Source organism: Tursiops truncatus, chromosome 1 (genome assembly GCF_011762595.2).
Source record: "Tursiops truncatus isolate mTurTru1 chromosome 1, mTurTru1.mat.Y, whole genome shotgun sequence".
Taxonomy (NCBI): Eukaryota; Metazoa; Chordata; class Mammalia; order Artiodactyla; family Delphinidae; genus Tursiops; species Tursiops truncatus.
The window spans coordinates 47098121-47117063 of NC_047034.1; the positions used below are offsets into that span (position 1 = coordinate 47098121).

At 42.3% G+C, this 18943-nt stretch overlaps 1 protein-coding gene across 1 annotated transcript in view; it reads right to left on the minus strand.

The window, feature by feature from the left end:
- Positions 1-10923: 10923 nt before the first annotated feature.
- The window catches only part of LAMC1 (laminin subunit gamma 1), a 123976-nt gene continuing 115956 nt past the window's right edge, over positions 10924-18943 (minus strand). Inside the window, exons 26-28 of the mRNA XM_019918284.3 lie at positions 18398-18556; positions 16070-16169; positions 10924-13940 (exon numbers count right to left, since the gene is read on the minus strand). Of these exons, the coding sequence (XP_019773843.2) occupies positions 13684-13940; positions 16070-16169; positions 18398-18556 (516 nt within the window). The 3' untranslated portion in view covers positions 10924-13683. The remainder of the gene's footprint in view (positions 13941-16069; positions 16170-18397; positions 18557-18943) is intronic.

Consider the following 18943-nt stretch of genomic DNA (forward strand, 5'->3'; position numbering starts at 1 on the left):
CTCTCTCATGCCTCTATCAGGAAGGTGCTTTCTCCAGACAGTCATGTGGTTCAGCTCTTTATTCAAATGCCATCTTAGTGAGGCTGTCTGGACCATCTTGTATAAAACTGCAAGCTCCGTCATACCCCCTAAACATTTTCTTTCCCCCTTTCCCTGCTTTATTTTTCTCCATAGAGAATCATTTTCCTTTCCACCCTACTAGACGTCGGTGTGCCACTTAGAGTCAGTATGATGTGGTGGTCGAGATGCAGGTATGTCGTGGAGTCCGTGTGCCGGAGTTCAAGGTCCTGCTATGTTACTTACCAGGTAGTCAAGATAGAATCTCTCTATTGTTCGTTTTTCTCATTTATAAGATGGGAATAATAATAGTCCTCACCTCATCAGGTTGTAGGTTTCATATCTGTAAAGTTCTTAGAAAGGTATCTGGAACATATGAAGTGCTACCTGGTTAGCGAACACATATTTCATCCATCTTTTGTTTATTATGCCTCCCCCACTAGAATGTGAGTTCCATAAGGGTGGGGTTTCGTCTGTTTTGTACACAGCTTGATCCCCACCACATAGTCAGGGCCTCACCCAGAGCTGAGTCTCAGTACACAGCTGTAGAATGACAAGTCATTAAAGTTTCTGAGATACTCAAGAGTCAGTAAGGAAAACTTGAGAAAACTTTCCGTGATATAATGACGTCACATGAACAAAAACTAAAGTTCCTGATTGCTGGCGTTGACATAGGCCTGGATAAATTTGTGTTCATCATTCCCAGGTGGCAAGCCTCTCTCCTAGGTTATTTCAGAAAGTCACAGAATAGACTCTCAGCATGCTAGGTGAGCATGCATTGGTTCTGTTTTAGTACTAGATCTATAACTACCAAAAATCATTTTCCTTTGGTAAATGGGAACTAACTGAGGTGTTCGAGTCCTACATTGAAGCTCTACTCAGTGTTTTCTGACTGGAATATTCTTCACAATGCCACTTAAGTGCGCAGATACCCACAGGGTACTCTGGGGTCCCCAGTGAAATGGGCTCCCTAAATAATTTGGACACTATTATTATCCTATACCAGCGGTCCCCAATCTTTTTGGCACCAGGGGCCGGTTTCATGGAAGACAATTTTTCCAAGGGGTGGGGGGGTGAGGGGGGATGGTGCAGGCGGTAATGGGGGCGATGGGGAGAGGCAGATGAGTCTTCACTCGCTGGCCTTCCGCTCACCTCTTGCTGTGTGGCCCGGTTCCTAACAGGCCGAGGACCGGGGGTTGAGGACCTCTGTCCTACACCCCTGTCCTCTACCATCTCACCAGAAAAATAGACTCAGAAGGGTAAGGGTAAATAGACTCCAGAAAAATAGACTCAGAAGGGTAAGCTTAAGAGTTTAGATCTTTCAACTCATTAAAATAGCATTGTTTTTGTTATGTTTGCTATCTTGTTTTGTTTTAATAAAAATAACCTGGCTAAAACATCAGGGTCTGAGTCCTTGCTGTCCAGAGTTTATGTTCTGTTCTGTATGGTGAACGCTTAGAGCGGGCTTGGGCCTGAACGCACCTAAGAATGACTCCAGTATTGGATTGTCTTTGGTATTATATATATAATTCCCTGAGGAGAGAATTGGATGGAATTCTATTTTAAGAAGTGATCTTTAAGAATTGAGTCTGCCTCTTTCACGTCTGAGATTAAAAGGTTTAGTGAAGTAGATAGTGTGCGCTCTCCCCAGTCAAGTCATCCACCGTTGCTCCAACGAATGCCTGCCCTGGGGCGCTCTTTCTTCCTTTGGCAGAAGTCTGATTCTGCAGCCTCTGGGCACATTCTGGAGACCAGGCACTCCCTTCTCAGCCGCACCCACTGTCGTCATGCAGTGAGCACACCAAACAGGTTCTCCTGGACAGACTGCCGCTGAGGTGTCTGCAGTGGAAGGGAAGTACAGTCATGCACACGCCCGATGACACAGTGACATAAAGGAAGCAGCTGCTCTGCCTTCCCCTGGCTTACAATAAATATAGTAACCACACAGACGTGGATTTCCCATGTGGAGGTAACGGAGCTTATGGGCCTCTTTCCAGCTCTATCCGTACTTTTGCATTTGTGATTGTATATATTTTTTTAAAGGAAGGCCCCAAATTGTACAAGCTTCAGGCCCCACAAAAACTTAGTTTACCTGACTATCCTGTGTTTTGTGTAATGTCACATACTTACCCACTTATGCGAAGAACTCTGTAAGGTTGTGCTAGCCCCACTTATAGGAAACACTGGCAGGTGGAGAGGCTTACTTAGCCAAGAGCACACAGCTAAGTTGGCCATGAACTGTGGCCACTCAGCAAGGCCTGAGGTTTAAACTGAGCTTCTTTTGATGTCTTTAGGTGTATTTGTTGGTTATCCTAATTTCAAATGCATCACCCACATTAAATGATTTGGCTCTTTTATTTTATACTTTAGAACAAGCTCAGCGCATTCACAGCATTGGATGGTAATGATGAATCATAAAAAGTCTAGTCTATCCTGTAATCCTTTGGCCTGTTCATACCTAGTGGATAGAAATTACTATTTAGAAGATCTTATGAAAAGTGGAGAAATCAATTGGGAGATAAAATACTTATATTAAAAGATTTTAAAAACAGATACATCAGTCTCTGTCTACTTTTTAAGAAGGTCTTTGTACTCCATAGGAGGAAAGTCTTGATTAATCAACCAATTCAGTGTTATAGAATACTTAGAGTTTCTCAGTAGTTTTAAGAAGCACAGAAAAGAGTTGACATTGTCTCTAACACTGTAATTAGCATAGACACATTCTGAACGTCTCTCTCCCCAGTTACAACCTGTTTCCTAGCAAGGGGAGCTGAAAGTAAAGATGATGCTTGGTTGAGTCCAACATGCAGACACACAGGATATACCAGTAACAAAGATTAACACAAGGGGGAAAATTGCGAGAACAGTACATAGCACTCTCTGATGCTCTAGGCAGCATCAGAATCCCCTAGGAGGGGCTTGTTAAAACACAGATTATCCCCCTCCCCTCTACCCCTGAATTTCTGATTTGGTAGGTCTGGGGTGGGGTCTGAGGATGTGCATTTCTAAGAAGTTACCAGGCAACGTAGATGTTGCTGGTCTCAGGGCCTCTCTTTGAAAACCATTGCTCAAGGAAACGTTCTGAGTCCACAATTCTACTTGAGTACAAACCTCATTATACTACTTATTTAACCCTCATAACACTCAGCAAAAGAGCATAATTAGGCCCACAATAGTTTTTGCCAGCCCTTTCTTAGAATCTAATAAAACATCAATAGACTACTAATAGTTCGATAACTACATTTTTTGATCTCAACATGGCAAGATCTTTCTAGTTTGGGCCCTGACTAATGACTAGGCACTTCTTCAGACCCTCAAATAATAAGTGAGAGTTTGAAATAACCAAATAATTTGCCATGACGTCATTGGTCTTATGAAATGACAGCACCACACATTAAGAGTAGCCAACAGGGCTTCCCTGGTGGCCCAGTGGTTGAGAGTCCGCCTGCCGATGCAGGGGACATGGGTTCGTGCCCCGGTCCGGGCAGATCCCACGTGCCGCGGAGCGGCTAGGCCCGTGAGCCATGGCCGCTGAGCCTGCGCGTCCGGAGCCTGTGCTCCACAACGGGAGAAGCCACAACAGTGAAAGGCCCGCGTACCGCAAAAATAAATTAAAAAAAAAAAAAAAAAAAAAGAGTAGCCAACAATAACCAATCAAGAACTGGAACATGGAAAATGCCCATATAGGGCATGAGTGTTCCTTGGGGCTAGAGACCACAGGGCTGGGTTGCCAGAACATCTTCAAGACATAGAGAGGAATGGATGGGAAGAAAACTCAACTATGCAATTGCACATCATTGAATTCTCTGTCTGTGCATTGTTGTATTTGGGTCAGGGTTTCCAAGCTCATTTCCCAGATTATATTCTCTCCAACACAGCTAAAAAATACACACCTTTTCATATAATTTGTCCTTCTAAGACTTCCCATAATAAACAGTCCTGAGCATTCACTGATCTCACACACACGCACACGCACACGCACACAAATATATATATAATGTCCCTATGCATCTGTTTACCAACATCCTCACATATTCCTACTTTATAAAAATATGTCGTTCTCTATTTTTGTTTGTATTGTTTTGTTTTCTGCTGCCTCCTTGACTTAAATAAATTTCCCAAAGTAGAAATAATTGCTTTTGTCACACCGTAAAACCCATGAGTACCAGTACTAGGTAGGCTATATGAGCAATGAGTACTCCAAAAATATTTGTTGATAACGCATAACCTGGGCAATCATCTATGGGGAGAGAACAGGCCATGTCCCCTAAAATCAAGTAGCCTAATGAACAATTTGCTTAAAATTCAGCACCATTTTCAAGAGTTTTTGCATCCATTTGAGCAACCTATTTTTGCTGTCATTGTTGTTGTTGGCTATTGGCATTTTGAGAATTGACAAAACCTAATTTTGCTCCCTGGAAAAGTGCCGGATTCCAAGATCAGGGCAGGGGAAGTACAAGATGAGCCTGTAATGTCTTGATGTGTCAGAAGTAAGATAATGCTCAAAGAATGATGGGGATGTATCAAAAGGTCACAGAGGCCAGCTTTAGAGTATTCCCATCAGCCAAATAAGGGACATTTAAGATCAAAACAAATATCAAGAACAAAATATTAAATAAAATAGGAAACCATGAATCTAAAGTAATAGCAATCAGGAATTCCCTGGTGGCCCAGTGGTTAGGACTTGGTGTTTTCACTGCCGTGCCCAGGTTCAGTTGGGGAACTATGATCCCACAAGCCATGTGGTGTGGCCAAAAAAAAAAAAAAAGTAATAGAAATATATATTATATACATATAGATAAATGGGAGAGATGGAAAACCTCTACCTCACAGCATTAATGCCAATTAATAAATATAGAAAGAATGATGGAATTAGAAAATCTCCATTTGGCAGCCGCCATCATTGGGTAAAGGTATAAGGAGTAACAGGATATTTATATAGTCTCAAAGCATCTCCCCGTGAGATACTTAGTAATTACAAAGGATAACAGAGTAACTTTACAATGGAGAAACCTAGAAGGTACCAGCCAATCAAATGGCAAAGTTAACATTGCCGGTAATTAGTTATGTGCCTCCTGATTTAATGTGCTGAAAAAACTTCAGCATCACTTCTACGATCACCCTGCTGAAAGTGCACAACCTGAATCCAATCAAAAGAAAACAAGACAAACCAAATTGAGGAACATTCTACAAAATAAGGGTCTGTATTTTTTTAAAATGTCAATGTCATGAAATACGAAGAAAGACTCAAGAATCGTTCCAGATGAAAGGAAATGAAAGAGATGTGACAACTGAACACAACACACGATTTCAGATTTTCTTTTGCTGTGAAGGACATTTTTTTTTTTTTTTTTTTTGCGGTACGCGGGCCTCTCACTGTTGTGGCCTCTCGCGTTGCGGAGCGCAGGCTCCGGACGCGCAGGCTCAGCGGCCATGGCTCACGGGCCCAGCCGCTCTGCGGCATGCGGGATCCTCCCAGACCGGGGCATGAACCCGCGTCCCCTGCATCGGCAGGCGGACTCTCAACCACTGCGCCACCAGGGAAGCCCTGTGAAGGACATTTTTGAGACAAATAGTGTATTCGTTTCCTATGCTGTGTAACAAATTACCCCAAACTTAGTGGCTTAAAACAATGCAAATTTCTTATTTTATAGTTCTGTAGAAGTCTGATAGGGGTCTCCCTGGGATAAAATCAAGGTGTCAGCAGGGCTTTGTCCCCTTCTGGAGGCTCTAGGGAAGAATCATTCCCTTGTCTTTCTTTCTGAGCTTCTAGAGGCCACCCACGTTCCCTGGCTCCTGCCCCCTCCTCCATCTTCAAGCCGACAGTGGTGGCCTTAACACATTGCATCATTCTGACCTCCTTTTCTGCCTCCCTCTTCCAATTATAAGAATCCTTATGGTTGTACTGGCCCAACTAGATAATCCAAGATAATCTCTCAATTTTAAGATCAGCTGATTGACAACCTAATTACATCAGAAAGCTTAATGCCCCTTTGCCTTGTGTAACCTAACACATTCATAGGTTCTAGGAATTAGGATGTGGACATCTTTGGGGGGCCGTTATTCTGCCTACCACAAATGGTACAATCTGTATAAGGGCTGTAGATTATAGTACTGCATCAATGGGAATTTCCTAATTTTGGCAATTGTACTGTCGATATGTAAGAAAGTTTCCTGTCTTTGGGAAATAACACATTGAAGTATTTATGGGTAAATGGGCATCGTGTCTGCAACTTAAAACACTTCTTTCTCTCCCTCTCTCCACGGAGAGCAAGAGTGAGAGCAGTGAAAAAGCAAGTGTACCATTGGTGGAATCTGAATAAAGAGTACTAGAGAATTCTTTGACTACTCTTGAAAATTCTTCTCTAAGTCTGAAATTATGTCATAAGAACAAAAAATTTTAATGCAGTCTTTGTGAGTAAATGTCCTATTTCTAATAAATACTTAAATTTGTGTCATATTATGAATGACATGTTCATTCTGATGGGTCTTTAAAAATCTCTTTTGAAACATTGACATTTTAGCAAGTTGTTTAATGACTTATTTGCAATTAACTATGAATAAGTTATGTATTGGGCAGTTTTGAGTGTATCATGAAGGTAAAATCAATTATTTTGGACTCCACACTCCCGTTGTCCCATAGCTTGGGTATTAATGTTGAGTATTTTCATTTTCTGTCTTAAAATTCAGTATTACTTTTAAAATGGGGTCTTGAAAAGGTATTTAAAAGTAGGCAAAAACTGTTTAGTTAGTAGTATTCTTCCAATATTAATCTCTTAGTTTTGGTAAGTGTACTGTAGATATATCAGATGTTAACATTAGGAAGCTAGGTAAAGCTAGGTGACCCAGCTTCATGCTCCTTAACCCTGAGCCTATGTAGGGGGAAGAGACAAGGAGGGAAAAGCAAGAGCAGAGAGAGAGGTGTGAGCCATGAGGTGTATATGGCCCAGGTGGCTCGAGGACGATCAGGGTCCAAGTAACAGTTCTGCCGCTAACTGGTTCCTTAATATTGGGCAAGTTACTAATATATTTAAATCCTGCCTTGATCACTCTAAACAAGGGATTTGAGGAAGCTTTTCATAAAATACATGTACACAATCGAGGACCTTAAAAGGAAAGTGGATCAAAATCATGACAGAAAATGAGGCAACAGCTAACATAGTGGCTAGGGTGATGGGGAAGCAAAACGTGGCTTCGATTTTCTCAATGGTCAAATGGAGAGTGTCATCACGAGAGGCAAATGAAAGAAATCAATTATGAAAGTGCCTGTGAAAACACGGCATGGGTGTGAGTTACTTTGAGAGTGTTAGTCTTGCCTGAGCCCTCAGAAACATATAGAGGGCAGGCAGCCCATCTGAAATCTACGTGGCAAAACTCATCTCTCTGGCCAGGTGTGCGCCTCTGTATCAGCCTAACAGAGACAGCACAGAGAGCAGACGGTCTGAGCCAAGAGGGATCAGCAAGTTGTAACACAAACCTCTCTGACCACGCTAGACACGTAATCACCCAAATCACAGCTGTTTCTCCTGAGCCTTTATCTTGGACGCTGGCTCAGCAGCCCAGGAACGTGTAATCCACACTAGGACAGCACATCTTCCCCAGACGTTTCTGCTCCTGGCTGGACTTGTGCTTACTCTGCACTAATCTCACCTTGGAAACCATGCTCAGGAGGAAAGAAAGGTCCATGGAAGAAGAGTCTGGGATCAATGAACAGAGAAGATTAAGGAAAATTAGGATCATATACATCCTAGAAACCAAGCACTGAATATCCAGGATGAAATCACGCTATGTTAACACAAGTTGCCATGGCACAAAATTTGATGATTGCCTTAAAGTTACCAAGATGACAAAGGATCTCAGTTATTAGGGCAGACGCCATGGCACGGGCCCCCAAAGCATCAGTCTAAGGCTCACGTAGAATTTTCGGTTACTAGCTATGGTGAAAAAGCATTATGGGAGGATGGAAGGGTGGCCCTCAAAGGTATGACCAGGGACCTTTCACAGAGAAGCACTTACACTGACTTGGACAAACTCACGGGAACAGTGATGTAACAGAGGGTTACATTCTGATTTGATCAAAGGCCTGAAGCTCAACTTTTTACAGAAATAAATACAAACTGAATTAATCATACGCAATACCTCTGCTTATGAATTAATACTGAATTAATCATAAGCAATACCTCTATGGCCTAAGTTATACGGCTTTCCAAGGTAGGAAGCAAACAATAAAACACCAACCAGTCTGTTGAAATTTACTGGGACCATTCCCAGGAGTTAGAGAAAAAGAAAGGGAATTAATATTATAACTTGGGCCAGGAGCCAGAGATGCCTACAGAAGGGGCTGTGGGTAAAACTCGCAGACAACACATACACAGCGTTGGGAACGGCTAGTGTGAGGCTGGGAGCGCAGAGGCCCAGGCCTTGTAGACCGCATCACACCAGCTGGTTGCTGACTGCATAGCCCGGTGAGGTCTGTGCTATGCCATTTGGTGAAAGACGGTGGTTTTGGTTATTTTTCTACAAATCCATCCTTAGGTAAGAGCGCTGAGTGAACAGAATGCTGTTGGAAGGAGAGGGGGAGAGATAGAGACACAGAGAGAAAGAGAGAGAGAGAGAAATTAACAAGTATCCATAAACCTCTCTCTGCTCACAGCAGGGAAAAAGTAACAGGAGTGGGAGAACAGGATGAGAAAGGCTGATTTGATCGCATCTTTAAGACAACGTGACTACTGTCTGCCTCCTAGCCCTGAGGATGTGAAAGGGAGTAGCCAAGACCCTGATCTTAGAGATAAGGAGAGAGCGGGGAGGGAGAGTGGGTGAGACACACCGGACCAATAAACACATGCCCAAGGGCCATGCCGGAAGCCAGTACCAGGCTGAGAGGGGTGGTGAACAAAGAAAGGACTGGCCAGTTTCAACAGAGTAGGGAACACCTTGACCTTAGGTTTTCCTGTACTGGGGAAGGGAAAGCAAGCACGTTCTGGGCAGAGAAGAGTTAAAGCCAAGACATGGAGGTCTTAACACTTGAAATGTTAAGGTTTCTCTTAATTGAATTCTTATTTGAGATTTTCTTTGGTCTTCTGCTAAATATTTTCCTTTCTCAAGCATACGATTTTTACTTAGAATTTCATTGATCGGTATAGAGCAGGTAGAATCATTCTAGGAGACTCCACACGAATAGAAGACACTCTGGTTCACTCCTGAATGAGTGCAGCCTCTGAGAGATACATAGATTCCTTACAGAAAGTTATTTTTCACTCCAACTATTAATATTTTCAATTAAACCTGCTTAGTGTGAACAGGCAAAACTACCTGACATTTACAGCCATCTCATTTCTGTTCCCGTAAACTATTGGCCTGAAGAGATCTGATCTTTCCTCGGGTGGGTCCTTCCTCACCTTAGGTGGAAGGTGCCACCTGCTTTTCTACTTCATGACTCTCCTGGGCACCAGGAGTCCTGTCTTCTCCAGACATTCTATTTTGAACGTAACTGAAGTGGGTCTGGTGAGTTCAGATTTATTAAGGGGCTAGAATGCTTATTGAAGGGGTAAACCTTTGGAGATATTTTGAATCAGATTATGCTGATACCAACTTCAGAGAAATTGCTGACTCTGAAATAACAAAAGGAATAGGAACACGTTTTTAGAATTCCACTCATCACTCTGACACAATAACTATTGAGGTATATTTGCACCTGAGTCATATCCTACAAATGGGTTAAGAACACGGTATGTAAGAAAGCTAGTAACTAGTGCCCTCTGAAGCTCTCTTCGAGGAAGTTTAAAGAGAAGAGTTCAGGTTCTGCTTTACAGGTGTCACAGCTGTAACGACTGTGTTGTTTGTTTGTTTTTGCGGTACACGGGCCTCTCACTGTCGTGGCCTCTCCCGTTGCGGAGCACAGGCTCCGGACGCGCAGGCTCAGCGGCCATGGCTCACGGGCCCAGCCGCTCCGTGGCATGTGGGATCTTCCCAGACGAGGGCACGAACCCGTGTCCCCTGCATCGGCAGGCGGACTCTCAACCACTGCGCCACCAGGGAAGCCCAACAGCTGTAATGATTTACATGACTGGGGAGGTGGCATGTCACCCCCAGGGCCTCAGGGCTATAAACAGAGGCAAAGAGTAGAGGAAAGCCTTACTGCTGTCTCTGTAGTTCCAAACATCTTCATCTGGTCTTAAGTTACTCCAGTTGGGTCAGCCCTCCAGATGGCCTGCTGGTCCAGCACATTACTTACTTTTTCTTCCATTATGTTTGAGAGTGTTTCTCATCGTATAAAAAAGTATGAAAGTACCTTTAGTTTAGCTGAAGATGTGTGTATTTAAAAGGTGGAAAGACAACTCTTTACATACATCTGCTAATTTAGAAAGCCCAAATAATTTGAAAATAGTCCTCCGTAGTCACTAATCAAATATGGAGACTACACCAGGGGGTCTGGCAAACTCCAGCCCGCAAGCCCAGGCCTGTTCCTGTAAATAGTTGTACTGGACCACAGCCCTGTTCATTTGTTTACAGACTGTCCACAGCTGCTTTCCTGCTACAACAGCAGACAGAGCAGTTGTAACAGAGATTGTATGGCCTGCAAAACGTAAAACATTTACTATCTAGAGCTTAACAGGAAGAATTTGCCATCATCTGGACCACAACCAAAGTATTCCAATCTGGGAAGGGTTAAAATACATAAATATATACATAAATAAATTTATATACTCACACACACGCACGTACACACACTGGATTGTTCTCAGGAAAAGAAACAACCCAAAGAATACATTACGAGACGCTTCCCCTTCATCATACCTTTTTTTTTTCATCATACCTTTTAAAACATCTTACATCCCCAGTACCACACTCAGGCCACACCAAGTATAAAGGGTTACAAATATTCAGATTTTATTATAAATAAAATACTGTTTTTTTTTTTAACATAAAAAATGCCAAGTGTTGCATTTTATTTACTACCCTGGAGAGCAAGACCGTAGAGATTAAGGCAAACAGCTAAAGTGAAGGCACGTGGAAAAGGGCCACGGTTGGAATTAAGAGGGAAAATTCCAGGGAACAGCTGTGTATGTTCCCTGTGACACCCAGCATTCTGCAGCAGCCATCCTGTCGATTTTATTACATAAAATACAGATAACTGGAACTATACAATAAAATAATGGCTATATTGCAGGTGTGTAATTAAGGTATTGTCTTATAAGGAACTTTTATTTTAAAAATAAAATTCTGTTTAAAAATATACCACACAGATGGAAAAGGAGAAAAGAAACAACAACAAATCCCCCAAATTTCACTGTGGCCTAAGACTTACTGGAGTGAACCTGACCCACAGGCTAGAGGGTAAACTACCTTAGCAGTCTATCTTCAGTCCTTTCCCTGAAACCTTGACCAAAATGTCTCATAGGATGTGGCCACTTAAAAAAGAGGAACTAGCTAGGAAACACTGATGTGAACACTTGGCAAGAAAGAGCCAGGCCTCCTGCGATAGGAGAAGAGGCCTGAGAAGAGGAATGGAGTGGAAGCTTAGGAGGATGCCAGGTCAAAACACCAGTAAGTCAACTCTGGGATGCAAGGAGGAGATGGAAAGGGAAAGAACTAAGGCAGACCACCTCTCCCACTCTATGCAGCACGATCCCTGATGCACTACGGGCACTCAAGTAATTATGCACCCCTTATAAAAATGACCCCATCCAGCTCCAACAACTGCCAGAGGGCATTTCTCACTCACTCCTGGCTCGGCTCACACTGATGGTAAAGATGCCCTTCAGCAGACTTTCCTAATTCCATCCTTCCCTGTGGAGCTGGCGTTCCTGCTCTGGGGCAGCCACTAAGAACAACATCGTGCTGTGGTTGAGGACCACCAGGACTGCAACGGAAGAGGGTTCGAGGTACCTCTTTATCGTGGCTGTGTGTGGAGGAAAGCAGGTGGATGTGAATGTCAGAAAACGGACATGCTGCAAACACAAGGCGAAGGGCAAAGCAACAGGGAACAAATCCAATCCAAAGAACCGCAGATGGAAGGGAAGGAGGTATACAGACACGTTGTGCTGGTGAAGAGGAAAAATGAAGTGAAGAAGTGAACGGACAGTGCCATTCTAGAAACAGGACCAAGTATATTTACATAAACTCCTTACTCTATAATCATGATAAACAAAAAAACATTCACACAAAAATATAAATTTGAAATAATTAATAGCACCAGTGTGTCAGATAATAGTTTCTTTCCCCTGCTACGCAAAGTACAAAGTTGCATAGTGTTAAAGGCTATATATGAATCTCGAAAGCGGGTTGGTAGGAGGAAGGGGTTTGTGGCAGAGAATCGTCACGCTGTGACCTTAGAAGAAAACCACAGAGCTGAGGGTCAGAAGTTGAGAAGCTCACTAGGAAACTCCATGTAAGGGTCTTCCCTCTACGCTTAGAGGGAAGGTTTAGAGGTGGGTTTAAATCACAAAGTGCAGGAACGAGATGGTGTTGGCAGCTGTGTGAAATACTGAGTGCAAGTATTTGTCACCAGGATTTGGCAAACAATGTGTTTTGAGGGGTTCTACAAGATGGGAACATCAGGAGAAAACTGAGGCTAAGGGTCAAATGTTTCATCTCTCCCCAATGGAAGAAAAATGGATATGTGGGATCCTGACGGTACAAGTTGCATCTAAGTTCTATCCCTTTGCTAGAAAAGACTCTAGGACAAGGAGGCTTTTGTTTTGTTTTGTCAAGATCGTAAGGACCACCCGTTCTCTGCCAGGTAACAACACTAGTTCCAAGACTAATATTCTAAAAAAGCTCTAAGAATTAGTGTGATTTTGGAAAAAACTTTAGTGGTTATCATATCCCTGTTTCTTCTGCATAAATTCCATCTATAGGAATAGAAGACGTCTGTTGGTGAGTGCAAGCTGCCCATCCACATTTAAATTGTCAGCTGCCCAAAGATCTGAAAACAGTTTATCTTCCTAGTCAGTTATTAACATCTGAGAAAACGTGCGGCCACTTCTGCAGTCTCACATCGTCCTGGAGACTGTCATAAATCATTGCATCCTTACCCGTGGGATGGCTCAGTGTCCTAAACTCAAAATAGCTAAAACAACAGATGATGGCTCTCGACATTCTAAATGACCAATACCTTTGGCACAGGATGTGTATTTCCTTTTGCTTAAAAGGAGGAGGGGCAGGAGATGTGGATGCATTTTCTTTACCTATAGACTGGATATACTGGCCATCACAATGCTACTGTCAATAGCCAAACTTCTCCTTCATAGAAACAAGAGTACTGAGACTGAGGAGGTTCTGTTGGCATCAGAGAGAAAGGGAGGGCTACTGGCTCAGCCCTGGCCCACAACGGTTCCCACGAAGGGTTTAAGCCACTGTACAGCAACGCAGGATGCCACGTCCTTAGGCGACTCAGAAGGGAAAGGTGGGTCTAAGGGGCCACCATTAAGTGGAAGAGAGACTTTATTAGATAAAACCCTTTGTTCCTGATTCACGATGTTTAATTTGCTTCTCTTTAAACTTTGTGACTTCTCCTGGCTCAAAAGGACAGTGGTGGAGAGCAGCAGAGAGTGGGGGTCTGAAAAATGTAATCTTTGTGTTAAGGCACTCTGTGGCCTCACAGTGGCTCCCTAAAGGAAGACGCTAGGGCTTTTCAATGGACGGGGTGTTGAAGCAGCCGGAGGGTAAGGTCTTCTTGATGTCTTCCAGGTTGCGGATGTCCTTCAGGATCTCCTCAATGTCTCTGTTATAGTCCATGATGGCAGCCTCCTGCCTCCTGGCTTCATTCTCCAGGTTAGACACTTTCCTGTCTAGATCACTGACTTTCATTTCATCTTTGGCTTTGTTCAGGGTACCTTCAATCTCATTTAGCTTGTTCAGGTCCACTGTGTCCAGCTGCCCTGTTGAGTCAGAAAGGACACAGAAGAGGACAGACACATTCAGTGAGAATTATAACATCACTCCGCAAGTATCCCCACCAGCGTTTTTCTAAAGGAAGCCCAGCCCCAGCAGCTGTCGCCATGAAAAAGTGGCCTGAGAACTTGATGCCTGTCATACAAGGGCATTAACAATGCAAACCAGGTACAATCACTGACCTAATCTAGCAGGGATGGGTCAGAGCTTATAATGAACATTGGGGCTGGATTTTTTTTCCTGAGAAGACGGTTTTTGTGCAATGTTTTCTAAATGTGTAACGACCATGTCCTAGACCTTAAGCCTCACTTGTGGTTTTGAAGGTCATCTGGTAACGTGTAATACCTTTTCCACGTTTATATATGTAATCCTTGTGTCTTTTTAGTGTCCTCTAATGAACATAAACATCTTTACGCTAGAACCCTAAGCCCTCAGCTGTTCGATTCCAGGGCAACCGGGTTGTTCTGGGAGTCATGTCCTGCTCGCAAGAGTTAGACACTATTATCGGAGCCCTCCTATGGAAAATGGCCAGGGTTGAAATGCTGAAATAATTTCACCAAAGCTTTGCTTTTTTAAAAAATTAATTAATTAATTAATTTATTTTTATTTTTGGCTGTGTTGGGTCTTCGTTTCTGTGCGAGGGCTTTCTCTAGATGCGGCGAGCGGGGGCCGCTCTTCATCGCGGGGTGCAGGCCTCTCACTAGCGCGGCCTCTCTTGTTGCAGAGCACAGGCTCCAGACACGCAGGCTCAGTAGTTGTGGCTCACGGGCCTAGCTGCTCCGCGGCATGTGGGATCTTCCCAGACCAGGGCTCGAACTCGTGTCCCTGCATTAGCAGGCAGATTCTCAACCACTGCGCCACCAGGGAAGCCCCAAACCTTCGCTTTAAAATTAGCAAGAGGGCTTCCCTGGTGGCCCAGTGGTTGGGAGTCCGCCTGCCGATGCAGGGGACGTGGGTTCGTGCCCCGGTCCGGGAAGATCCCACGTGCCACGGAGCGGCTGGGCCCGTGAGCCATGGCTACTGAGCCTGCGCGTCCAGAGCCTGTACTCCACAACAGCAGAGGCCACAACCGTGAGAGGCCCACGTACCGCAAGAATAAATAAATAAATAAAATTAGCAAGAAAAAGAGGTCCTTTTGCAAGGAACTACTTCTATACTAGACGAAAGCAGACAGCCAGCTGCACAACGACCAGCACTTTATGCATACTGAACTTGATTAAATTCTCACCAGATCATTTGACATCAATGATTCTCAGCTGTTACGTAATTTGCCCAAATTTGCACAGCTTACAGGCCACAAAGCAAAGATTCCAACCCAAGTCTGACTAACTTTAAAATACAACCTTTTCTGTCACAAAACCTACCTCTTCCAGCTTACTTTCATTTTAAAGTCCATCTGCTGGCACATAATTTATTATTCTTGAAAATTGAGACAGATAAAAATATCACACACACCTCCCAAAAAAAACCCCCCACAAAACAAAACACTGACCAAAACCAAACTTTAAAGGCTATCACATTAAAATAGAGTGCCTTGCTTACAAAGCTGTACTGGCTAGAGTATTACAACTTTATAATAGAGGCTGGTGACAAAAGTACATCTGCCCTATAATGAGGCCTGCTCCCTGTATCAAACTGGATTAAAGGAACATTTTAATATGCTTATATTTCCTTCAAAAAGAAAGCCTTCTCTCTTTTGGCATAAAAACTGTCACCTCATCCAATTAGCCTTTAATCGATTATCCTTTAAAGTGTTCTTTTATTCTGTCATTGAAATCCTTCACTTTAAATCCTTTAAAGACATTCTGCCAGCAGGATGAACTAAGAATAATCACTGTTCGATTGTAACATAAACCTTGACCATAAATGAGCCACCCTAGCTGGAAGCATATCTTCAAAATTTTATTAAGTCCTCAGACCACGGTCAGATTCCAATACTGAGTCAGATTCCATGGAAGGACCTAGCAAGTACATGTTGAATTAATACAACTTAAAGTCACGATTCAGTTCATACGGTCTTTGCACTGTAGTATCTACTTTTGAGTCAACTATCTCAGATCCCAAGAACAGTACCAAGAATTCAAAGGCTGCCTAACAAGACTCTATGGTTACTTACCCAGCTGCTCCAGGAGGTCATTAATAAGGTTGAGGAGGCTGGTGACAGAGTTTTTGGCCTTTCTGGCATTGATCTCAGCTTCCTGAGCAGCCTGTGAAGCCTGTACAGGGAAAAAAGGATAAATGATACAGTAGTCTTGATGATACATTTTTATCTTCTTGAAGTATCTTTTCCCCAATGAGTCAACAAATCTAATTTTCAGATGGTTTCCCTTCTTCTAACTCGTGAAACTATTAGCTCCTACTGTGGAGATGTTCTTTTTTGGTCATATCTTCATGTTGAGGATGTGGCTATTTTTAATTCACTTCATAGTCATGAGGAGGCAGTCAGTATGCCTACAATGACTGTATCTGTCTTTCAAAGATCAAGGTTCCCTCCTTTTCTCACTTTCTCACTCAGGAACACATGGAGGTGTATTCATAATAAAACCCATCAAGCAGAAACACGTTACTTTTTAAGGACGAGTATAAAAACTACCGTTTTAGAACCAAAACATGCCCTCTGGGATGATCTTAGAGACTTGATTGTCAGAAATGTCCTATTCTCAGAAATTTTTCATAATTAAGTGACATTCTTCTAAAACTCCCTCTCCCCAGGCAGTCACACAAATACACACATACAAACTGGGGCAATACAATTTACATTTAAAAAATCAACCGAAGGTAAATATATTGGGGAAAATTCCATGAAACCTGAACAAATACACTTGTGCATGAGTCACAGGAAATGGCAATGGAAGAGGAAGTGTCTAAGTATCAGAAAACAGATGCTCTCACAAATAAATCTGGTCAGGATATACATGAGTAGCTTTGAGCTTCCTACCACAGAACTGTTTTTCCTAGCTTTTCTGGGTCAAGAGAATACAAAAGTTTTGGATAGAAACAATGTGAAAATTTTAAAAAGAAAAATAAAGCAACGGAAAAAACCTTCACAAATAAACGATTAACCTCCGTTCAAACTGCAGCCATTCTCACTGCACCTTCCCAGGCTGTCTGCGAGTGTTCTAGCAGAGCTGTAAAGGACTCTGCTACGGCCATACCATTACATTTAACCTGCTTTCTGCAGCCTCCTCTTCCAAGAACAACTGTGAGCCTTCACTCTTTCCCTTAAAAAACAGGTTACGGACTGCAACAATACTGATGCAATGTTGGCCTCTCAGGATTGATACTTAAATATAAATGGCATAGTATATATGAGGGTGCCTTGTGCTCCTTAGAAGTTACTTACCAAAAGGAACAAAAGGTGGATCTTCTTTCTACCCTTTTAATTGAATTCATACCCTTTTTTGAAGCTTATAGAGAATATATATCTTTTCCTTTCCTTCAACAGGCTCTAAATCTAATGTTTCTATAACTGTATTAAAACATAAAATCCAGAGACCCTCAGCACGTATGAAATATACACATTTTTACTATATGGGAATTTCCACTTGAGCCATACCTTGCTATAGAAAATGAGGACAATTCAAAACAACAAAAAAATGCATAGTAAAATAAGGTATTTGCACAGCGATGCTTCCTGTTATCACTTCCCTAGGGACTTCTTTACCTAGATTAACAGGCTTAGCAGTTCTTCTTTCCAACCCAAAGTGAAAATGATCTACAGTGAAGGGTGTGATTTTTAGCAGGAGTGGAAGAAGGGTCCCTTCCTTGCACTGAAAGTCCACAATTAAACAAGTTCATGTCTATCATTACTGTGGTTATAATCAGATTGAACTGTAAAGGAATATTTCCATTGTGACTCCATCAAAGTCTTTCAAAAGCAAAATACAGCACAAAACAGAACCTAGTCCTTTGTTGGGCCATGCATTCACAAGTCGATTTTGTTACAAACAGGGCTATGTATACACATCATCACAAAAAGTGAAAAATCAAGTTGGATGTAAGTTTGATATGTTTTGTCATCTTCAAAAATGTCCTTTTACACAAGAAACTGGTTTTTGTCTTTAGGCAGCAAGTTGCTGGGAGAATAAGAGGAGGACGGAAATTAACTTTTCATTGCATGCCTTTTTTGATTTTATACCACCTATGATTTACCCATACAAAAATATAAAGACATACTTTTAAATGTCCTAAAACCTCAAATGTGTAAAACAATGTTTTTCTTTTAACTGAGAGTAGCTTTGGGAAGGAACAATTGTGCAACAATCTGGCAGAAGATCCAAATTCTTTGTCTTCTATGTAAGTTACTAACCCGATTCTTGACCAGAAAACACAATTAAAAACAGAAGTCAATATGCAAAAGACTCTTCTCAACAAGTTAGGGATCTTTATTATTAAACACCCTTCACTTTCTGCCCATTAGCAAACATTTGCCAAAATCACTTACCATCCCTGCCATCATCATATCCTGGTCAGCATCATCTTGTTTTTTCTTCAGCTCCTTTTCTGCTTCCTGTAGCTGTTTCAACATATTATTCACCTCGTTATCCAGATCTGTAACTTCTGCAAAAGTCCTCTCAGCTTCTGCCTTGGTGCTGGTAGCGTTCTAGGCACAAAGTAAACAATTCCTAATGAAAAAAAGTTTTCCTTTTTCTAAAGTAGGCTGCCACTCCTTTTATAATCTGTAAAATGGTTCAAAAATATGATCCAGAAAGAACAGGGCAATAATTTGTACTATATGTTGAATTACGTTTAGTTGGGCTACAAATTTAATGAAAAAATAACATTACCACCTAACGTAACATTTTATATTTTATAAAGCACTTTAATTTGTATCCTCTAGTTTAATCCTGTTAATAAGAATTCCTGTTCTGTCGTTGCCATTTTCAGTTGGGGCCACATAGTTGCAACATTTCAATGGTGTATACTTGCCACCACATTGTACTGATTAGACTCTTTCGCTTGGATAATCTTCTATTCAAAGCTAGCCTTA